The sequence below is a fragment of the Nylanderia fulva genome, unplaced genomic scaffold (genome assembly GCF_048542155.1).
Source record: "Nylanderia fulva isolate GAGA-0341 unplaced genomic scaffold, ASM4854215v1 Scaffold6, whole genome shotgun sequence".
In the NCBI taxonomy this organism is placed as follows: Eukaryota; Metazoa; Arthropoda; class Insecta; order Hymenoptera; family Formicidae; genus Nylanderia; species Nylanderia fulva.
Genome location: NW_028190698.1, coordinates 3,227,080 through 3,252,147, shown reverse-complemented (window position 1 = coordinate 3,252,147; position 25,068 = coordinate 3,227,080). Strand labels below are relative to the sequence as shown.

The window sequence follows — 25,068 nt, the reverse complement described above, 5'->3', positions numbered from 1 at the left end:
TATTCCCAGAGCACATTATCCGATTACATCGAGCAACTCCTCAAACACACGAATCTTTGATTAACCTCGCATACCAAGTTTTACGCTTTTGCTATCCGACTTTGCTCGTAAAACGGCGTTAATAGGACGTTCCGCGACGTTTAATGACATCATTAACTCCTAATGAACACTTTCGCAAACTTTGACGGCATTACGCTCTATCATTGTTAATCCTTCGAGGATCCGACGCCGATGTAAATTATCGGTTTCCAGCTTGCCTGTGTCTCGCCATCGAATTGGCGTTAAAGGATTACATACAAATCGATTATGACAAATGTGTAACGTAAATTCGACAATTTATCTCTTAACGGAGGGTCGAAGGAAAATGTTCAAGGGTGAAATTTGATTCGCGAGAAACGAGCAATTTCTAGTTCTCCCGCAAATATATACACGGTGTAATAAAATTAAGTTTATTACGAATGTAAGATCTCGAGAAGGGTCTCGCGTCATCCGAGACTTCAAAGGAAGTTCAAAGGGTTGGTTACATTTCCCTTGTCTCCCACAAGAGGACACGTGGCGCGTCATGCCGGGGGACATTGACGGGATTCGATATATTCAGTGACAAATTCGCGTATCCCGCGGCGTGACGCACGGAGAAACATCCCCTGATTGGCTGCCGCCGAGGGCTGTTTCCACGGAGGCGTGAAACAATATCGCGACGACGAGGACAAAAGGAGAGAGCGAACATTCGTCTTAATTTTCCAGTTGGTAACACGCACGTTGGCTGCCTCTTTTTCCCTCTCCCACCCCCATCTTGGTGTAATATCCAATTCTCGAGAGGGTTGCGGAAACAAGAATCGTCGACTCCGAGGCGGTTCCGGATGCGCGAATTTCGGCAAGTGGCTCTCGGGAAGTTTAGTTATATACTGGAAGAGAAATCAACCCTTATATTCGTTCCAATTTTTCTTCCTTTTTCTACACACTCGATATTGACATCCGATTCTTCTCTCGAATAGAAATTAATATTGTCATGTAAATGTTAAAATGTCTGAACAATTCAATATCTCTTACACCGAGTAAAAACTTGCGGTATTTACCCGCCCGAAAACGAGAGTTTCCTGAAAGCACGCATCTACTTATACTTTTTTTACGACACATACGGCTTGACAATTGGACGACGGAACGTTGCGGCAGTTTTTTTTCTTTTCGGAGCGGGTATATCTCTCAAAAGAAGATAAACGCGACGTAACTCTCGACGCAAACTCTCGGATAACGACTGCAGTCGCGCGAGAGCGAGGAGTCGGAAAACTGCGGCGAAAGAAAGAGAGAGAGAGGAGAGAGAGAGATAGAGATCCTTGGAGTACTCTGCCTAACATATATCCATGCGATATAGCACTCGTAGTCGGCGACTACGAGCGTGCCCCGATCTCGCTGCTTGAACTTCCACATCATCCCCTTCTCTCCCTCAACCCTCTTCCGCGCAAACCGCCGATATTACTATGAGAACGGCGGCCCGAGAGCGCTAAATTATTCAGGAACGACGCGATTCCCGCGCTTGTCGACGACGTCCCGCGTTCACGAGATTACCCGAAGCTTTCACGGCCGACGCGAGCCGTCTCTTAAGGGCTTTCTACGAATCCTCGCCGCTTGAACGAGGGTGATGATGATAATGATGATACGCGTCGAACGGTGAATAGATATAAAATAAAAATCTTTCGTCAATGGTAAAAGTCGACCCCAAACTGGCAATCATTTATTATAGATAATTAGTTAAAATACAACGTTTCGGTTGTCATTGCAGCCCTTTTCAAGTAAATCAAACGTAAATGCAAATTAAATTAACACAGTAAATCAAATTCACTGCATACCTCCAACAACATTCACCATTGTTTTAATGAACAATGTAAAATTGACGGAAGTAAGCAAGAAATAAATAGATGTTAACAGTTAGCAAGAATCTTAGTCACTACGCGTTAAAAAAATCGAGACAAAACTGCGTATATATAGCATACCTAGCCAAATAATAAGAATTAAAATATAACGATAAAAGTAACAGCTAATTCATTACCGTTACTGTAAAAGTGTAACGACGTTACCATTCTCGTTACAGACAAAAAAATTACAACCATAAAAAACTCTAACGGCATTACAAGTAACGCGTTACTTCTCAACTCTGGTATATACATATTCAAATCAATAACAAAATAAAATTCTAAAAGCCAAATTGATTATTATTTTATTAATTTGCAGTGTCATGCCTTTCCTTATAATGCCTCTCTGTCGCGTCTGATCATAATTAATACAGTTTCAACTGTAAACAAAATTGCAAGACGTAGAAATAAATTTAATTTTAATTGAAAATTTTATTTTTATTGTTATATATCTGTGACTAAAGATAAATGAGCTTTAAATATCTTTCACGATACATCATTATCTTCACTTAAATAATGGCAATACATTTAAAGGATATTTGAATAATTAAAGAATGTTCTATATAAATCAAAAATAAAAAAATTAATAAACTTTTGATATAAATCTATAGTAAAATGGTGTTCGACAAAATATGCATATAACATTTTTCGATATTTACAGTCGAAAAAAAATCTTTTACGTGCGCACGATAAATTAACCAAAATATTTATGTTTGAAATATTGCTACATTTATAATTTGCAGATATATTCAGGTAAAAGCACATACTGGAAAAATTGAGGTATTCTGAATTTTGATGCTCCACATGTTAATCGACGAGCCTCTTTTCCATCGATCAGCGACGGCACGTGATATCTGAAGAAACAATGCAAAACTTTTTTATAAAGTTGTAAAGATTTTTAGAAGGTGTAAATATGAAAGTGGAATTTATTGTATATTTTTCAAAATATATCTCTTTAAACAGCGTATATGTAAAACGTACAATGTGATTTGCACTACTATTTCAATAAATTTTTCGATTTTCTGCAATTTAAATTTCAAAGCTGTCTATAATTATCTATAGTTGTCGGAGAAGGGAAAATTTAAAAGAAATATTTATAATGTTCGAATGCTTTAAAAGTGTGTCTTTCAAAAATTAAGTTGCACATATATTAAAATGTAAATCATATGAATCGTACGACAAATTGCAATCAAACGATGAAAAACATTATATCTTTGAAAATATGTGATTCATTATAGAATTAATTAAAAAATTGAACGTTTATAACGTATAGTTGTCGCTTTCGTCTTAAGTACAATTTGAAACTGATGCTGTCTGATCCATTCTGACGAAGACTTTTGATATTGTATCCACATTTGCAGTTTCTTATTCTGATAGAACAGATAATTATTGTTAATTAATCAAAAGAAACACAATCTTTTATACTGGTTCACTGCGAAGTAAATTTCATTATACATACGTACACAATATTTAAACGTAAACAATATTCAAAGTTTATTTGCGGATACGTCCGGAGAATAAGACATATAACATTGTACATAAAATAGAGACCGGTAATGTTCGTATTAGCAGAATCAAAACAATCATTCCCGCTATAACGTCCTAGTCAAATTATTGTCACAAGTGTTCTTTAACAATACGTATCTGTGCGAATTCTTGATTCAGAGAAGCAAAATCGAAACACATTTAGATAAAATCTACAAGTAAAAGAGGTGAAAAGGAAGATCAAGAGATATATACTAAGGAAAAAATAAACGGTTACGTACAAATAAAATACAGATTAAGGAGAACCCTGCCGAAAAGGTAACTTATGCGGAAATTATATTTGATATAATTTTGTCATTCTATTCAAAGTAATAATATCTTTTATACTTTTTGACTATAATTATAATGAAAATAGTAAAGTGAAAAATATGCTTCGATTAGGTGCTATCAAAATAATAATACATGGAATTATCACACGAAATAACAATAATCTGTGTAATATTTCGTAATTTTGGAAATTGACATTAAATTTTGCAGTAAAGTTTGTATAAAAATCAGAAGAAAGCTGATCAAAGAAAGAACTGTAAGTAGATTTCAAAAAATATTCTAAAATTATTAGAAAAAATAAGCAAGCAAGTAGATCAACGACATTTCTTTTATCTTATAAGTTTTAAATTTTTAGAAATATATCTGACATTGTCGTGTCTATGTGTGTGTCTGAATTTATACATACACACGCAAAAAGGAGAATATTGGGTACATCTACTGATTTGAAAGTGCACTTGTTTAATCACTATTACAATACATTTGTACATTGCGCACAAACATTCGGCTCTTATAGCCCGTTTATTTCTAAGTACATACAACACATTTAACTATTTAAAATAATAAAACTTAATTTTTCTTCATGCCCTCACTTATGTGCTTATACATTACTTCCTCTTAACAAATATAAAATTATAAATAAGTAAATAAGAACGTAGATATTTGAGAATCGCCAGACAGAATTTAAAAAACGTAAAAATCTTCTCTCGACCGTACTGGCAAATATTATTTATTCAATCACAACATTTCGACCCTTCTTTGAGTCCTTATCAAGTGATTTGTAAAATTAAAAATAAAATTATAATTCTAAGATGTCAAGAACGAACATATTGGAGTCTCCAATAACTCGTCTAAGAGTCTTGACGTGTTGTCAAACCGACACTATGTTCGTTCTTGACATCTTAGAATTATAATTTTATTTTTAATTTTACAAATTCACTTGGATAAGGACTCAAAAAAGGGTCAAAACGTTGTGATTGAATAAATAATATTTGCCAGTACGGTCGAGAGAAGATTTTTACCTTTTATAAACAAGTAATTTTTATTCACTATATCGTGAACTCTTTTTCCTTACAATTATTTTACAAAAAATCTGCTTTAGCAATATATATATATGTAACTGCTTTTACAGTATATTAATTAAGACTAATATTTTTATTAAATTAATTTTACGTGTAAAATATAAATATTATTTTTAGAAAGTTATTATAAATGTATAATAGTGAATGCAATATTTATCAAATAATGGAAAGTAAACGGTAAATTAAATCTTTCTAAAAAATATGAAATTTTATCTTGCACAATAAAATCTTTCTCTTTGTTCAGTTTTTAATAATAATTTTTATTTAATAATAACTGATAGATTACCGTAAATTAATATAATAAAAATTTGTAGCATAAAGATAGTTTGATAACACAAATGTGTGGTTAATTTTTATTCTTCAGATTAAGGAATCAGATTAAGCACGATTAAACAACCGAATCTCTTACATATATTGGAAACAATCAATTTTAACACATAAATACATTTCTCAAAATGCGTTCGTCGGATGAATTAGAAAGTGACCAGCAGAATAATGAAAATACAGAAGACGAATGTGCCGATTTTTATACTCAGACGGAAAAATCAAACAATAACAAGCAGAAAGACGATGAAACGGAGGACGAAGCTCCCGATTCTCCTATACAGACGAGCACCAGCAATAAAGGGGAGTACATTCAGAGGAAACGTAAGCTGAGCGAATCTAGTGCGAATCTGGAAGAGAATGTCGAACAATCCAGAATTGTAAGTGTCGCATCCGACGATGATACATGGGCTTGCGAAATCTGTAAACAAATTTTTGTTTACAGGTAAGCAGTGAACGTATATATCTACGTAAAGTCAATGAGGGGGATTTCGCTTGTCACATATGCACTAGAAGATTTCAAACAAATGCTAGCCTGAAGATACATCTGCGTCGCCATATGAACAATCGGATGTACCTTTGTGACAAGTGTGATAAAACATACACATCTAACGAATGTTTGAAAATACACATGAGAGAGATGCATGGGAACAATACCAGGTATCCATGCGAGATTTGTAATAAGACATTTCGCCGGAAAGAGAGGTTGAATAGCCACATGTTGACGCACACGGACTACAAGGCAATTTGTCCCAAATGTAACAAGACTTTCAAATATAGATCTACTATGCTTGCGCATTACAAGAATGCACATTCCACAAAGCCATATCTGCGCCAAAATTTTGAGGTAGATATTGAGGTTTCTAGTTATGGGTCTGCAAAGACCCGGGGGTTTTTGCCAGGATCAGGTCGAGTCGAGCGTACACTTGAACCTTACTCGACGGGAATAAGCGGTCCGCAATCATATATGTTTAATGATTCCGTACAGGAGTTCATGCAAAAAAAATATGATGAATCCCGCAAGTGTGAACTATGCGAGAAATATTTCAGCACGATAGGTACTTTAAAGACACACATCCGTACTGTGCATTCCACAGAAAAGCCACATTCGTGTCAGCATTGCGGCGCGAGCTTTAGACTAAAAGGAGAACTCGATAATCACAAACAATATTGCAAAGACTTGCAAACATCAAGAAGTCGAAAAGCACACTTACGCGACTGTGAAGATAACAATGGTAAAAGTAAAGGTAAGGGTAAAGACGATGGAAACTCCGAGAAAATGTCTTACAAGTGTGAATGCGGCTGTAGCTTCAAGACTCAAAATCAGCTCGACAATCACCGTAGCTCATCTCCCTACGCTCCTTGCCATCCAGATAATACTGATTCCGATTGAATTTCGTATAATTAAAATATTTTTCAATGTCTGAAATTCAAAAATTATTGTTCTATTAATAATTTTCTATAGTTACATGATACAATTGAAATTAAATATGAATATATGTACACGAACATAATAGTTGCTTTTTATTTACTTAAAAACTCAGATAAATCTCACATCTGTCTTTTTTTACATTCACGTTCAAGAAAGACAGAAATGAGATTTATCTGAGTTTTGATGTAAATGCAAAGCAACTAATAATTCGAAATTATTAAACAAAAGGTTATGTGTAAAGTTTGTATAAGAAATTTTTACATTTATATTTTCAATTAGAACCTTCTCTCAAAAATTGTCTGCGAAATCGATGATGTTCGTAATACACATAATGACGTTTTTATGTACTAATAATATATGTATAACAAAATTATGACGGAAGGTTCAATGACAAAAGTTTATTAACAACTTGAAGAGTGTAGAGTGTGATTATAGAGACACGACATAAAATATGAAATCGTTGGACATGTGTGCTAGCAGTACAGCATCAATGAGAATTGATATTTTAATTAATATTCGAATTATATTTATTCATTTATATTAATCCTAAGTTCTTCTTTATTTCGTAGTTAGTTTGTGTTAGAAAAAAAATTATGCAAATCCAGGACATGCGATATTTCAACGCAAATTATTTCTTAATATTCACATATTTGCTAATAGATAATAAAATAATAATTATTGTATATATGAAACACAACATGTGAAAGAAACAATCTATTGCAGTAATGTACAAAAAATATAATAAAAATCTTTCCTCAATGGTAAAAGTCGACCAAACTGGCAATCATTTATTATAAATATTAGTTAAAATACAACGTTTCGGCTGTCATTGCAGCCCTTTTCAAGTAAATCGATAAAAAATTTTATAAAAATAATTATTTCATCGCAACAAATAATTATAAATTCATATACAAAAATATGTTACATATCAAACGTAAATGCATAATAAATTAATACAGTAAATCAAATTCACTGCATACCACCGACAATATTCACCATTGTTTTAATGAACAATGTAAAATTGACAGAAGTAAGCAAGAAATAAATAGATGTTAACAGTTAGCAAGAATCTTAGTCACTACGGTGAATAGATATGTTTCTCTAATTGTAGTTATTGAACAGAGTGTTTACCTGACAGATAAAAAAAAACTCGAATTTTGCCCTATTCTGTACGATAGAACTTGTTCTCTATAGAATACAATTTAAATAAGGCTTTATGATTACAATAATTGCGAGTATATCGGCAATTAAAAAATTGATCAAGTATTCGAAAAATTTTCCAAAATTATTAAGTACAGAAATTTATTATTTTAGAAATTAATTATTTCTGCTTGTACGAGTTTTTAATCATTTGCAAAGTATACAAATCTTTTTCTTTTTCTTCATCTTTTATATACATGTATAAAAATTGTTTGAGAAATTTTGATTAATTTTGTAAGAATAACTGTACATTGCGCGGATAGCAATTGAAAGCTCCAGAGATTTTTATGATGTATTATCTCCGAGATTAAAAGAAAGCGCGACGAAAATAAATCGCAACCAATCGAAGATTCTCTCGTGGCGCGAATCCTCCGCCGAGTTCTTAACGCGAAACCTGCAAGATTGATTTCTCTTCCAGTAACGCTCCCTCGATCTCGAGGATCACTGATCATACTCGGGCCACGTCGACGTAGCGGCTTATTTATTGTAGATAATCCCGGAATTGAATTCGGCAGGGCGAGAAAGAGAAATCCTTCTTCCGTTTTCTCTAGCGCGTGAGATTTCGAGCGCCTCCTTTTTCAAGAGGATTAACGGGAGAAAAAGGAGACGAAGAATCGAGGAGAAGCAGTTCGATGATCGGGGAAAGAACCCTTTTTCACTTCTCAGACAACGAGAGACAACGAAAGCTTGTTTATACGACACTCTCGCTGCCCTCTTCTGTCTTTTCTTCCTCTTCACAGTATCGAGATATCTTTTCAAACAACTTTATCTAAATTTCTATCTCACTGTGTTTTAATTGCATAATTTCGAGTAATTTAATTTTAAACCGCTGTCTTGTATATTTTTTCTTAATTTGAGTAAATTTTTTTAAATTAATATTTCCTTCTTTTACGGATAGATGATTATAAACATCTCTGGAACTTTCAATTGCTATCCGCGCAATATGTTCAGTTACTTTTACAAAATTAATTAATGTTTTAAAAATTTCCACATAACTTTTAATGTATACCACAAAATATTAATGAAAATGGAAGAGAAAAAATTCAGATTTGCACACTTTGCATATTATTAAAAAAAATGCAAACAATAATATTTTTAAAATATTTCTAAAATATATTTCATAATTATTAATAAAAGTACATCGTATTTTTAACGCAAAGTAACGAAGAAACATGAACACTACAGAATGCACTCTACGGCTATTATCTCTTCATATTTCGATGGGAAAGCATACGTCATGCGTCTAAGCAAATTTTACGGCGGGATTTCACGTATTCACGATTATAGTACAAAGCTGAACGAAAAGACAACCATACGAAGTAAAACTTGTAGGAGACAATATCTATATAATCGACGTTTCGTTTCACTCTGTAATGGCAATTTACATTTCATTTATTTTTATTACGCGCTAAAGTCTCGTGCAGTTATGAGAAATACAAGGTAACAGAAGTTTGCTAACATATATATCTTAATAAAAAATTGACGATAGTAACTAGATAAATAACATTCAATAACGTGGAATAGAAAAATATGTTCGACCCGTTTATTAAAGATTATACAATATTTCAAATCGAAACTTTTCATCCTCTAAAACAAAATGCTACTAAATATATTGCTATTTTTCTATCGTGTTAAACGATATGACTCCTGCTCGAGTATGTACACATTCCAATATTTTTACGAGCAGCAACGAAAAATTATCGCTATGCAAATGCGGAGAGGAATAGAGAGAAAGAGAGAGAAAACATAGAGTGATGAATAAAATAACGCATGCGCCCGATAAATCTTTTATTACGATGATACAATTTATTGTTCGAGCTTTTCCGTCTTGCGCGATTTATTGCAGGAATTTATCGCAGAGATTCGAACTGTCCCGAAAATCGCTGCGATTTCAGGGAAGGGAGGAGAAAGGGGAAAGGCAATTCGGTGAGCTCGTCACTGTAAGCCTCTTAATTTCGCCCGGAAACAATCGAAAACCACCGATCGCCATCGAAACGTCGAACTCAATCATTTTCCTCGCCCCATCTCCGACGCAATAAAACCACCGAGAGGGACCAGTCACTCGCAGGGGGTGGCAGGGATTAACCGGAGTCGCACTTTTTTTTTTTTAATCCTCAGCCACATTTGATTTTTACGTTGCACTGTTGATCCTTATATTACTCCTCTAAAAAGGTATTTAATTTTGCACAAGATAAAAAATCAACGAGGAAAAAAATAATCTCGTGGCAATTTTCAATTTTTTTTTTTTCTGCACATATCGCCGATGTCGATCGATACAATTTAATTATTTTGTCGTACAGTTTCGAAGAAAGAGAACAATCTTCAATTAGAGCCTGATGACGCGCGGCAGATCGACATTCCGATAGTGTCCGAATATATCGACGCTCGAATGAGTTTCCCGCGGAGAACAAACGCTACGATAGAACTCGCGGTGTGTACATTCCAAATTTGATCGCCGAAAGTGGACCATTATTGGTATTACAACCGCGCGCTTCAATATTGTGCCGCCGCGATTAAATGTTTAACATCAAACGACAAATAAAATATTGAACGCCGTACCGCCTGACCGAATGAAAATATCCTGCGCTTAATCCCTTAGAGATATTTCCATGAACTCAAACAGCGCGCTGTCAATAAATAAATAAGGGCATATATAATATTATATACAATATATTGGGAAAGAGAATGTGTGGATCTTCCGATGAATTGTCGAATCAATCAAAAATTAATTTACATCCATTATATGTACTTTAATTGTTACAGCGTGTATAACTACAAATGGTAGTTATCGCGAGTCCAATAATGCAAAAACGATTAACCAATTAATATTGCAATAGATATATATATATATATATATATAGGTATATCATTTTTATATAACAAATATATGTAATAAATTTGATTATAAAATTCAATTTAACATATAGGGTAAAGGTACCGATTATGAGATAGGTTCTAAATATGAAATAGCGTTTTAGTAACGACACCGTACATCTGAAATGTGTGACGTTTGCGTCATTTACTTCGTATGCCTACGTTCATATTTTTGACATTTTGATATAAGAGTTTAGGAAATAAGTCTAATAAATAATATAATTAAAGCTATATTTTTAAATTTTATTGTTGGTTCTAAAGATATAATATTGTAAAAGGTTTTAAATTAAGACAGGAAATAATAAAACCATTTACTTTTATCTATATGTCTTTTATTTTTGGTGTTAATAAAAATGAAACTAAGTTTATCTAATAAAAGGCGGTATCTCATATTAGGAGACCTTTTGGTTTTGATACAAAAACTGACTTACTTTAATCAAACCTATGTATATTAAAACTCGAACGAGATATAACTTATTGAGGTAGGATTTCTAAAACTACATGAAATGACGATTAAAAACAGTATATAGATACTTTCCTAATTGCATATATTTTGGAAATAATTAAAAAATCACGTATGTACATTTATTCTTCTCAAATTAAAAAAAAAAAATACTAAATTAAGAATTTGTATCGCACACTACATCTATATGTATATAAGTATAAGTTAATGATGAACCGAAATCTTCCCCTGTCATTTCCCGAAATCAATCGCCGGCCGCAATACTTTCCCCCTGAATGCGTCGCGTCGCAGGGGTGGTTTCTCGCCGGCCTTCTGTCTCTCTTTGCTATAGATGACAGTCATGAACGCGACGGCAGTGGCGAGGGATGCACGCGTGCGTGGGTGTATTTAATGACATAAAGAGCAGCGTTCCGCACACGCTTTAATATCCGTCCGAGAGAACGATCGCCCCCTAGTGCTGCTGTCCCTCGTTCGCCTAAAATCCACCTCCCAGCGGCGGAAGTTGCACGGAAAAGCCTCCCTCCCTCTCCCCCATCCCCCGTCAATCCTTCCCGCTTGCACGGACGCGTGGCAGCGGCGGCGAATTGTTTTTGATATTCGAAACGGAACGAATCCCGACGTCACGCTTCGCTGAGCGCGAGCGATTCACCCCTTTTCTCATCCCTCTTCATCGGTTGGTCTTTCGCGAAGTTACGCGGGACAGATGCAGCGAGCATGGGGCTTTTTCAGTCAATTATTAGATAGTCGGTAGCAAAACAGGAGAGAAAGGAAAATGTCATATTATAATATATAAAAATATCTCAATATAATTATAAATTATTATATGAAATATTTTTCTTCGATATTTACACTATATAGAATTTTTTTATTAATTTTTAATCCAACATGAATGTATAAATAATTATTTTTTGCTTTTCGCTCTACTTTTTTAACGAACGAATTTTTATTCCAAGTACATATATATTATATATGTATGTATGGTCGTTCTTGACCTAGATTTTCGTCGCGCAGATAAATTGAATGATTACGCGAGGATGGAGACGCGAAACAAAGCTGACGAGGCAGGAAATTAAAAAATATATATAAATATTACTCGAAAAAAGTGTGCCATCATCGGAGCAAAATACGACGCGACAGATTGAATCTCGCCGCGGCTCGTCCGCTCGCGTAAAAGAAATAAATACGGAATGAGATTCTCGTTTGGAAAAAAAAAAAAAAAAAAAAGGAAAAAATTCGTTACACGCGTACGCAAAATTAGGTGACTTTAATATTTTCCAATTTGCCGTCGCGCAATATTTACGGGCGCATAAATGAAATCGCGGCCCGTAAATCAATTTGTATCCCGGCGCGCGGCATTTTTCGCAAAACACGCGCTGTATTACCGTATTAAATGACATCATTATGTCGACATTGACGGCCTTATCATTAATTATATTCAATTCCGACGAGACCCGAGTCCCGTAATTATACGCAATTTCGTTCATTTAACGAGATCGCCTGATTTTTACGCAATCGAGAGTCTCGTTGTTCTCTCTCTCTCTCTCTCTCTCTCTCTCTCTCTCTCTCTCTCTCTCTACGGATACATAATTGACAATACATCGCATGCAACGTCCATCTGCGATGATAGAAGTTTTTCGTTCGCGTGATATTTGTTTGGAGAAATAAAACAAAATAACATTTTAATCCGTAAATTTTACAACTGAATTATAAAAGTATAAAAATAAAACTAAAGTGTGCTTAAATAAAATAACGCGAAATATTAAAAACCGGATATCAATTTATTTTAGGGGATATGTATTAATTATTGTACGCGTCACTGTTACATTTATCTCTCTAAATACATTATTACGAAATAAAAAAAAAAAAAAAAAAAAAAAAGGATAAAAACCAAGAAATGTATACGAGGGATGTATTCGATGCGACTGTGCAAATAATAATATCGTTTACTGCAGTATACCATAAGTATCGTACATTTTGTTGCAACTGCAACTAGCGACTGGTATGTCTCAACTAGGTTTCTGGATCGCAACCAATCGTGGTCTGATAACGAGTGGTAAGCACTACTCCCAGATGCGTTTCGGAGAGCGAAGACAAATGCATCTCTCTAATCCTCCACCGCATCCTGTACTGCACTCGACTCCCTTTTCCGCCACCGCCGTCGCGGTAAGACCGAGGAAAGAGAAACGGAATTATACATCGCCTGCTGGTGTGTGTCCCCGATAATACTTCTTGCTGCAAAAGTAGTATATTTTTCTCCCTCTCGCGGTGTTTAGCATAAAACGTACGCGATGGCGGACTATAAAATGCTCTAGCACGTTCTCTGCGGACCACTGCGGTCCCCGATCCATCATGCTTACGTGTACCAAGGTACTCTGTATGTTTAGCTGCTCCTCTTTAATTAATCTAATAATTTAATTTTTAAACCAGCAACCGGTATATTTCTGAATTTTTTTTTTTGTTTAGTAAAACTTGATGGAATATTTGAAATAGAAATTATCGCTCGAATCGCGCGTTTATTAGCGAAAAGAATTTTTTTATCCGTAATATATATATATATATTTTGCGCGTTGATCTTTAAACGTCAGCTTTTACTCGCGCGAGAATCATTACTCTTCCGCTCCTTATTCCGGAACATCCTTCCGGAGGAGAAATCTCGAGATCCTAGATGCGACACGGTGACATTCCGTGGCAGTGGGTTAGTGGTCCGTATAACCGATCGTAACCGTAAACTCGCGTTAAGTCTCCTCAGGTACGAGTTTTCGGCGAGCGAAGACAAATGCGCCACCCCGTTTTCGCAATGGCGAATTCTGTCCTTCTCTCCCTTCGCGCGTTACAAAATTACATGTTGCGCGTAACGAACATTAAAGCCGGTAACATTGTTCACGGGGGATTAGAGTTAAAACCGCACCGTGAGATCCGCATTTTCCGCGAAGCGGAGGATATCATTATGCGGGTTTCCTCGGAAAAAGGGATATCGGTCGATTCATTTCGCCGATGAATCTTGGAGTTGAAAATTTATTATTACTAACGGCGAGGAAATCAAAAGCGAGGAGACTTGGATATAGAAGAGATCCAAGGAATATCTGAAATCTTCATTATTAGTATAAAAATGTAACATCAGAGAACTTTGTACAAGTATATATGTTCGAAGATATCAAAAGATATATAGGAAGTAAAATCAAACGAAATAATTTAGAAGCAAGTAATTTAGAAAGATGAGAAGGAAAACACGAAGAGGAATATTTCGCGCCGTTTTATATATATATATATCGCGAACGAGAAGGCGTGAATCATCGTGGGAGTCTACCGTAGGATTATCCCAGCTTTCACGGAACCGGATATCATTAAAATCGCGGCGAATGAATGACGTTTCGGTCCAGCGATTGCGAATACGGAGTAGGATGATTTACATGACGGCGAAGTTAATGTAAATCGATCGCATCATCTCGTCCAAGATCGAATTGCTCACGTAGGTGGTCAAACATCCCTTTCTTACTCGTCACTTGATATATGTGTACGATATGATGGCGAAATTGTATTGAAAATAATGTTGATCTTAATATTAAGGTATGTTGTTTTGAAATAATTGTAAACATTTATATTTTCGCGAAAAATTATATTTTCTTGGAATATTCCGCGTTTTTGGAGTAACATGAAAGAGATCTCTCGTGGAATTGAAGGGGAACGAATCACAAGTAGCAACCCCTTTTTCCTCCAGGGATACCTGAGCGATTGTCAAAGGCATCATTAGAACGAAAGGGGTTCGCGGCTCTGCAATATTCTCCCTTTAATCCGTGTGCTGATAGACATTACGTACGATCGAGGGGAAACCGAATTTTCGAGCGGAATCCTATTGAGGATTCGTTTCTTCCCCAGTATGCGTCGAGATCGCGAAGAATTTCTATAAAGTTCGGAAATAGAATTGTATTATTTGACACTCGAGAAGCCCGTACTTTCTATGGTTACTGAAGCTGAAGTGAACGCATGTCGAACATATCCGAAACAATGTACATGAAATTAATTACATTTCAGATCAATCAAGCAAAAATTGAATATTTTATTACGTTCGCTCTAATAATTATTTTACGTAACAAGTAGCTGGATATTTTTATGAAATCTAATTACGAATTTTCTTTTCGATAAAGAATTTATATCGAGAAATTTTCCTATCGAAATCGCAATCTATCTCGAGAGTGAAACTTTCAAATGGACAGTTGGAACGAGTGATAGAAAGATATTTATTATATATTTATTATATTAAGAGAAATTATATTTTATTATACATTATCTTTTTACAAAATCTAATTACGAATTTTCTTTTCGATAAAGAATTTCTCGAGAAACGTTTCTATCGAAATCGCAATCAGTCTCGAAAGTGAAACTTTCAAATGGAACGAGTGATAGAGAGATAACCATCGATATTTATATCCCCCGAAACATTATTCGCCTTCATTTCGCGCGCTGTTGTGCCGCGAACAAGTGAGTGCATCGGCTGAGTAATATGCATTCCCGTTCGCCCACGTATGTATCGCGTCGCATTAATTACGCACGTTATTCGAGTTCGACACTTCGGGGATCGCGGATAAGGAACTTTTCATCGAACCTCGCGCGAAGGTAGGACGCGTGGGTGTCAGTGGGCGTCCCTCGATAATAAACGTCGTAACTCGAGGAAGAAGAAGAAGAAAAAAAACGAAACCGACACCGATCAACCGATTTTGCAGAGGGATTCCCTTTTTTCTCCTCTCTCGAGAGGCGAGTCCTCGCCCGGATTCCTTCCGCGCTGGATCCTCTTTGGCGTCTTTCGCGACATCCGAGAAGCCGCCAAAGGGATCCTTAGGGACGACCAAGAGGGACGTGATCCACTGCTCTCTGGGTGCACTTCGCCTTTAACCCTACGGCACTAAGATGCCACTCCCGGGAACATAAAGTTCGAGGTATAAGGACACTCTTAAGATACGTTCGAATATTCGTAGAGTGTCTTGAAATTAATGTCATTCCTTACGAGATGTACGAGAAATCGTGTCCGAGAGGAATGACAGATATTTTAATAACTTTTTGATAAAAGATTCTTAATGATTTATCTCGAAGCCGCAGGGTTTCCTTTAATTCGTAAAATTGAAAATACGGAATATGAATTTTGCGATTTTATTTAATGGCAAATATTTTAAAAAGCCTTTGGCGATTTAATCTATTTTTTCTGCTATTAATTTTAGAACAGAGAACTTTATTTCAACGTTTCAACTTTAATTGCCTGTCAATCGGTTATTTATAAATTTTGTCACGAAAGAATGATTTTTTTCGACAAACGCACAGATATCGCCCGAGTCTGTGAAATTTCAAGGTACCAAAGGGATAATCTATGAACACGCGGACCTTTCATCGTCTTCATCCGGAAGAAGACGGCCCGATATCACTTCCTTTCTTTCTTTTTCTCGTCCCCCAACCTCATCTCCGGATTTTCATTCTATGGCGGGTCCCAACGATAAAACGCGCGTCGAATTCGGCACGTTCGGTCAGAAATTGGAAGGATTCTCCATCCTGTCGGCCTTCGACACGATGTAGGATTTACCGTCCAAAGGGAATAAGGATCGCGATGGAAGGAACTACGCCAGGAGTCTCTCTCGACTTGTTTCAGTACGGCAGATCGTTACACATTCGACACAATTCTGTGTAAGGCCACATTTTTCTCCAAATTTCGATCCTTGAGATACCAACATTAATTACAAGTGCAAGTTGAACAAACCTTATCTCCAATTCTTGAGATCTCAAAAACGTTATGGACGATTGAAAACGATTCCAAATATTTTGACATCGCATTTTACGTAGATTTTAGACTACGTAAAATATATAGAATTAATATAATTTGTAACAGCTCTTTAAAAATTAATATACATATAAAAGGCAATAAGAGCTAATTAAGTTCTGTTATTAATATTTATTTGTGGAAAAAAATTTTAACATAAAATATTAGACAAAAAAGTTCGAACGTTTCGGTTGCCTTTTTCAACCTTCTTCAGCGCATACATTTAAAATTAAAGATTAATAGAAATTAACAATAAATTATTCATAACTGTCAACATACTAAAACTATACAGAAACAGAGTTATTCGCATAAAACTACGTCAAGATATTATTTTTATAAAAAACGAAATCAACGCATTTTTTAAAAGCATAGGCATTTTTATATATTCTATTCCTCGAAACGTCATTTAATGTAATTGTCGCGAAAACAGATCTCTCGCTAATTGTTCGGTTAGAAGGTCGGTTGCGAATCTCGATAACAGCAATTGTTAATATGTCTATAAAATATAGAATTAAATTGATACTCAAAATTCTGTTCCCAGAGCGTATATATTCGCTGATCTGGATTATTCTAAAAGTCACTGATAATCTCCAATTCTTTAGATCTCAAAAACGTTATGGACGATTGAAAACGATTGAAAATATTTTGACATCGCATTTTACATAGATTTTAGACTGCGTAAAATATATAGAATTAAATTGATACTCAAAATTCTGTTCCCAGAGCGTATACATATATTCGCTGTCTGGATTATTCTAAAAGTCACTGATAAGTCACGTGAACGAGGTATCGTAGCATATCCGATGTTCTTACGGCGACGACGATTTTATCCTCGTTTAAGCCGCGAGACGACGGCGATAAGGAACGATCGATCTTAGGTGGAACCTAGCCGGTGCGCGCCGGCAAACGTAACATCGGGGAAAGTTGCCGATGATTCACGTTAAGCACCGAGCTAACTCGAGTTATCCACTTACGCATGAATTAGACGGGCCCCAGCGGGACGCGTTAAAGGGGGAAAACCGCGTCGAGAAACCGCACACCTTCTCTTCGCGCATATACGAAAGGAAAGTTTCTTCGTCTCCTCCTCGTCATCTCTCGTCGGTCGGAGAAATCTCGTTGCCGGGGAACTTTCGGGACTAATCGCTATCTCGCGCCATCCGGTTGTCTGCTATCACTTTTGTCTTCTTCCCTCTACCTTCTTCTCTCCTCGGCGTCGTTCCAAGGAAATGACTGATTCGTTGTACGTGTTCGACCAGATACGTTTTCCCTGCCAATTTCGTCACAGACCTCGTCACGTTTCCTCACGGCCCTTTTCTTTCTTTTTATCTCTCCGTAGGGTATACGAAGGTCGCAGACCTTTCCCCTGCGGTAAAACGCGTCCTCTCGTGCTCGGTAATTCAGCCTAAGTAAAGGCTTAATAGAGCTTATTCGAGCGCGAATATTAAGGATTTTATGAAATACGGAGATATCGGAGGATATATGTTGATGTTATATAATAACATTAAATGAATAATAATGATTGGTGGATAGTTTGAATGTGTGGAGTTGAAAGTATATTAGAAGCATTCATTTAATAATATATAAAACCTATTTTTATTTGGAATTACATTTGAAGTTTTTAAATTTATATCGATTGTCTCAAATATTATTTTTCTTATTATTCCAAGAAGTGTGTATTGTTTTAAATACTGTATAATAAAAAAATAATTAGGAAAGGGAATTTGAATGCGATGGTCGCAAATTTTCCTCCTGCGATGAAAAGCGTGTTCTACTCGAGTTCGGTGATTCAGTCTAAGTAAAAGCTTAACAGAGTTTATATTCGAGTACGGATATTAAAGATTTTATGAAATGTGATATCACAGAATATATGTTGGTATACATTTTATATAATAACGTGAATGAATAGTAATGATATATAGACATTTCGAAGGTGGATTAAAAAGTATTAAAAGCTTTTATGCATATAGAAATTAATTATGAAATTATTCCAAAATTAGTAATTAAAATAACTGCAAAAAAAGTCAGAATTATTTGCATAGAATAATATTTGAAATTTTTGAATTTATATTGATCGTCTCAAATATTATTCTTTTTATTATTTCAAATGCTACATAGTTAAAAAAGAATTAGAAAAAGAGTAAAAAATTAACATTTATTTCAAAAGTAATTATCTAATGTAATCATTTAAGCATTTCGATGTAATTATTTAACTACGAAAGTAATGCATATTTAAAATATTTATTTTTAATTTAACAAATCAACCGAGTACTTTAAATAGGATATTTTATTTGTGCAACATATAAATAAATCATTTATCTTTCACGTTAATTATTTATAATTCAGTATAATCAATAGCTTACGTAAATCTTTCTTGATCTAAATATTTCCTTTCTATTTCCAATTAATAACTCTTTTTAAGAGATAAGAATTTCGAAAATTTAAAATAATTTCTTTCATATAAAACCCGTTCATTCAACTGCTGTCACATAGTTTCTCCTCTTTGAAAAAAATAATTCACATATGGAAATGTCAAAATATTCGCAGAAGGGTTCAAAAGGGGTACATGCTTCTTAATAAAGAAGCAACGATATGACGTCGAGTTGAACCGCGTCGTTTCCTTGCTTCTTTTCCGAACTCTTCGATCCTCTCAAAATCATTTATCTTTCACGTTAATTATTTATAATTCAGTATAATCAATAGCTTACGTAAATCTTTCTTGATCTAAATATTTCCTTTCTATTTCCAATTAATAACTCTTTTTAAGAGATAAGAATTTCGAAAATTTAAAATAATTTCTTTCATATAAAACCCGTTCATTCAACTGCTGTCACATAGTTTCTCCTCTTTGAAAAAAATAATTCACATATGGAAATGTCAAAATATTCGCAGAAGGGTTCAAAAGGGGTACATGCTTCTTAATAAAGAAGCAACGATATGACGTCGAGTTGAACCGCGTCGTTTCCTTGCTTCTTTTCCGAACTCTTCGAGACGATCCTCTCAAAATCATTTATCTTTCACGTTAATTATTTATAATTCAGTATAATCAATAGCTTACGTAAATCATTCTTGATCTAAATATTTCCTTTCTATTTCCAATTAATAACTCTTTTTAAGAGACAAGATTTTCGAAAATTCAAAATAATTTCTTTCATATAAAACTCGTTCATTCGACTGCTGTCACATAGTTTCTCCTCTTTGAAAAAAATAATTCACATATGGAAATGTCAAAATATTCGCAGAAGGGTTCAGAAGGGGTACATGCTTCTTAATAAAGAAGCAACGATATGACGTCGAGTTGAACCGCGTCGTTTCCTTGCTTCTTTTCCGAACTCTTCGAGACGATCCTCGCGATCGATTCGATCGGAGCGGCCGGTCGCAAGCAAAAGCAAGCGACGCGATTGATCGAGTTACGGGAAAGAAGGGGTGGCTCTCGGAGAGGGTCGACTCTCGGAGGGATCCGCGATCTCGTTTGTTGAGACCCGAAGACGGGGAACGCGAGTTCGCTTTTACGCGGAAAAATCTGTGTCATTCGTTTAACGGAGCCGCGCTCCGACATATCCAGCTTTGCTCCGAGATTGCAACGCGCGATTCGATTCGCTTCCGCGGGCGAATTAATTTTATCCTTCGCTTATCAAGTTGCACGCGCGCTTTAAGACGGTTCTCTAGCTCCGGAAGAGTAGCTTGACTTTCCGGGGAAACTCTTGAGCATTGTTGATAGAGGGGTGAGGAGAGTAGCCTCTTTCTCTTTATCTTCTTCCTGCATTCCTCTGATCGTTTCAGAGAAAGAGATTTATTTTGTTCGGATATTAAGAATCCACTTTACATTCGAGCTTGACGGCGCAGTAATTAAAATACATTTGCCAAGAGGATTAATACAATCCGACTGTAAATAGATATTTTTATTTGTAACGTATATATCTCTTTTAGAATAAATTCAGAATATAGAATAAATCAAAAATGAATTACATAAATTAGAATTATTTTAATTTTAATGACTCTCTTTCAATAATTTATATTACTTTCGTGAAACATTCGATCTTTATAAAAATTAAAATAAAATAACGCATTCCTAAAATCACTATTTTTACGTTAAAATGAATTTTATGATGACTGAACAAAGAAGTGCTACCTAAATAATCTTGGGACCGAATTATTGACTTGTATCAAAACATTTCGACCTATCAGGAGTACGCAAAAAATTCGTCATTTACATCTCGCTAATATAAACCGCAAAATCCTTGTTTCGCGTCGCAGAATTTCGCTGGAATGCCACACATCATAGATCGGGGAACACGAATTCGTTTTGCGATCTCGTTGCGAAGGAACGTCACGGTTTGCTGGTATCCAACGTTTCATCGATCGCGATCGTGCGTTCCAGCACGTTAGTTTGCCAAAATTCAGCCGTCCAGGCAGCTCGTCGGCATCGTGCTCGATCGCCGTTTGAAACGTCCGGCATGGAAATTGTCGCGACTAGCAGGCGAGCCGACATGTGCTTAACAGAGCTTAGCGGAGCTTACGGCCGGTCTCTCAAAGGCCCCCGATTCCGCGAAAGCGGTATTGCTTCCGCGGAAATGCTAAAAGCGCGTTTTAGCACACGATTTTTGCCTCTAGAGGTTGCCATATTCCTTACTTTTTGCGTAACTTTTTTTGTGACCCGAAGCGTTCGATAAAATAATATTTAAAAAATGATATTATATATTTAATTAATTAATTAATTTTATAAATGCAATACTATTTAATGGGTTGATAAAAATCTCGTGGTTAATTTAGAGATCGTCGAATATGTATGATTCTTGATGATTTATAATTTTATAATTTCAAGTAAAATGTTTAAATCGAGATCTGTTGATACGTCAAGGATTTATTCAGCTCGATAAAAATGAAGAAATATATGCAATCGTGAGATTTATGAAACGTAACCAACGAGGCATTGTGTGTCGTTAAGATACGCGTATGTCGATCGTGATCCGGCGTGATTGAATCGTTGATTGCGCTAGGGTTCGGTAACGAATCGTTATACACAACGTGGACACACGAATTCTCTCCTGCCCTCGCACGTTTCCAGGGGGTAACGCATGCAAATTCCTGGACAAATGCGTAATTAGCGTGTCTGAACTGTCCTGAACCTGGAGTTACGGTGAAAATGCGAATCGGCAGGAAAAAAAGCAGGGGGAAAAAACACGAAAAAAGAATAGCAGAGGAATGGAAGAAAATTTATGTAGACGTATTTTAAGTCTAAAATAATTCATGTTACGAAAATACATTAGTTGACGTTTCGAACAATCAATCGGTTCAAATAAAGACTCCAAAGTAAGTGATATACTATACGATAATGCTACCAAAAAACGAAGCTGGAGAAAAGGAAGACAGGGAATCGAGAGAAACAAGAGAGAGAGAGAGAGAGAGAGTGAATTAAATGAACGAGATGATTTTCGATTCAGCCAGCAGACATTCCGCCAGCCCTCTCCCTATATGCATGTCTATCTGTCTCGTAGTCTCATCTCCAGCTATTGTTGTTCCTCTCCCCCTCCCCCTCCCTCTCACCCCTCGTCACGGTTTATGCTAATGCCGCGCCACTGAATTTAACGTCTCGCGTGTACGCTCGTTTGCGTTTCGTGCGTACATACGTATCCGTATGTGCGTCACATGCGAATACGCCCACATACGTATGTATATGAACGTACGTATGAACTCTCCGCGGGAGTCGCGTGCAATTGAACGCGGGGTGAATATATCTGCGAATCAATAATATATTACGGCAATTATAATTGCGACGGGGTATCGTTAGACATTATTGTTATATTAGAATCATTGTTTAATGCTAGAGGATATACATATATATAAAATCATCGGTTATTGCGGATATTATAAGGAGGAACGTTTAAAGGGATGCTGCTGCTGTTCTGTTTTACCGACTTTAAGTTAGGTTAGGTTCACTTTTTATTGAATATACATATAAAATTTTATTGAATATACATATAAAATTTTATTGAATATATATATATATATAAAATCATTGTTTATTACGGTTATTACGCATATTAAGGAGGAACGTTCAAAGAGATGTTGCTGCTGTTCTGTTTTACCGACTTTAAGTTAGGTTAGGTTCACTTTTTATTGAATATACAGATTGAAAAATCCCTCATAATGAAAGTACTGATAATAATGAATGGGGAGCGCTGTTCGGCAACTAATTTTTGCTGTTTTATGCCTCGACATCGATTCCGCGCGCAAACATACATGCATAATTAATTCAAATACGAATCTTTTGATACAGGCTTTTAATCTCATTTTTATTATTTCTGTATTATTCTTTCATGTCATCTCTATTGAGAGCGCCACATTTTGTGCACAAACAAACTGCAGTATTTTTGTATTAAATAAGTATTGTTATGAGCTAATAATGCAAGAGGCCGATAAAAAACTGTAATTTTTTTCACTTTTATTGTTTTTTATACGAAATTACAACGCTTCCCGTTCATTAATATCAGTACTTTAATTGTAGAGAAGGATTTTTCAGTCTGTATAGCCAATGAGAAAAAGCTCTTGAACTTAAAGTTGGTAACACAATCATAATTAGCATCCTCTTAACGTTGAATAGAATTTTAAAGTTACATCGTTACATCTTTACTCTTGCATGTGCTCCTTCTATTCCGCGTCTCTATCTACTTTCATCTGTCTTTTAATATGTCTTATCTTATTATGCATTTCCAGTTTCGCGCGTGCGTTTTGTGTATGTGTTTTATATTCCTCTCCTTTATATTTTTTTAAACATGAAACACATCTCAAGGGAGAATTCACTGTTTTTCACGCTCTTTCTCTCTCTCTATCTCCAGCGAGATAATCGGTGTTCTTTCAAATACTGGTTTGCTAACAAGCACATTCTGAGTAGTGAAACAAAAGCACAAATCTATAGAACGCATCGCGTCTCCCTCCCAATGTATCCAATTTGTGACGTGTATTATTTGTACGCGTACACACATACACACGCACAATATATAATACACACGTATAGGCGAAACATACCCTCGGTAACATAATATGTATATATGTTTCCCTGCACTCAGGCCGTGAGATCGCATTACGCGATATCGATTGCATCCAGTCGTACCGAAAGGGAATCTTCTTTCTTCCTTCTCTCTACTTTTACCGTTCGATCTCCCTCTCGTCCCCTTTTTCTCTCTCTCTCTTGCTGCGTGTCACCCCTTTTTTCCACGCACCGTCGAACTTCGTTAACGACCGCGACGTTAATTAATCGGAGCGTCGCCAAATCGAGATGCTGGGCGAATCAGAGGATCCGAAACTCGTCGATAACGCGGTAAAAGGGTTGGGGGCACCTTTAGTCCGCCAATAAGATCGGACTCCAGATATCGTTGCGACATTCACCCCGGGCAGTCGATTACGATAACAATTGTACGTACAGAAGCTCTCGAAGAGCGTTCGAAAATCTAAAGATAATCCTCCTTGGGTCGTTTAGATAATATAATAATTAATTTTCATAATAATTTTTATAATAAAATATATATAAATGTAATATAAAAAACATTTTTAACCGCGACTAGTTTTATTTGAATTTATCTTCCAATTAGAGTCTTATTCTCGAAACGTTTCGCCTGACAGGCTAATAAGGCTCCTTTAACGAGAGTAATAAGAGAAACTCGAAATTAATCAGAGGTACGTCACGTTTCGTGCCACGGTGAGAGACATTTTTGCACTCGCGTGAGTTTACTGCGAATGTGAAATTACCGGGAGGGCGGATCGATGAACGAATTGTCGGAAACATTTCTTCTTTTTTTCACTTTTTTTTTCCTTTCGCGACGGACAATTTCAACGAGAGCAGATGACATCTATCCAATAATACACACGTCGCCTAGCTGGCCGGAGCGCGATAGGCGACCGGCGGCGCCGAAGAACAGTAGCTGTTCACCGATCCATAAACAATCCCGCGATATTATCGCTTCCTCGCTGCACGAGTGAAATCCTCGATCGCCGATCGATCGATCCCGCGTTCCGTTGCGCGCGTCGGACAGGCACCGCTTAATTGATATATCGCTGTCCGATCGGAGAGAAACGCGCTTTCCCTCAACTTCATCTGATTCGGAGGGGTGCGCTACCCCTCCAGAAATATGCGTTTGCGCAGCGTCCATTTTGAAAAATAGTCAAAAATGCAC

General features: G+C 35.9%; 2 protein-coding genes across 6 annotated transcripts in view; both read left to right on the top strand.

Annotated features, from left to right (window-relative positions):
• The window catches only part of pxb (putative Hedgehog signaling attenuator pxb), a 393,744-nt gene that overhangs the window by 307,480 nt on the left and 61,196 nt on the right, over positions 1-25,068 (top strand). The window lies entirely within an intron of this gene.
• On the top strand, positions 3,259-7,211 carry LOC114941262 (uncharacterized). Of its 2 annotated transcripts, XM_029316191.2 has the most exons (5): positions 3,259-3,713; positions 3,837-3,978; positions 4,078-4,251; positions 5,166-5,505; positions 5,571-7,211. In XM_029316191.2, exons 4-5 carry the CDS (start codon positions 5,257-5,259, stop codon positions 6,516-6,518), a joined length of 1,197 nt encoding a protein of 398 aa, XP_029172024.2. In that variant the 5' UTR covers positions 3,259-3,713; positions 3,837-3,978; positions 4,078-4,251; positions 5,166-5,256; the 3' UTR covers positions 6,519-7,211. The 2 variants fall into 2 exon arrangements, with proteins under 2 accessions (XP_029172024.2, XP_029172030.2); XM_029316197.2 differs by lacking the exon at positions 4,078-4,251.

Bases quoted from the DNA above. Each gene is read 5' to 3' on its own strand.
- LOC114941262 (XM_029316197.2), top strand. From the start codon at position 5,257: ATGCGTTCGTCGGATGAATTAGAAAGTGACCAGCAGAATAATGAAAAT. The intron at 5,506-5,570 runs GTAAGTGTCGCA...TTTTGTTTACAG, and splicing joins ATGTCGAACAATCCAGAATT to GTAAGCAGTGAACGTATATA.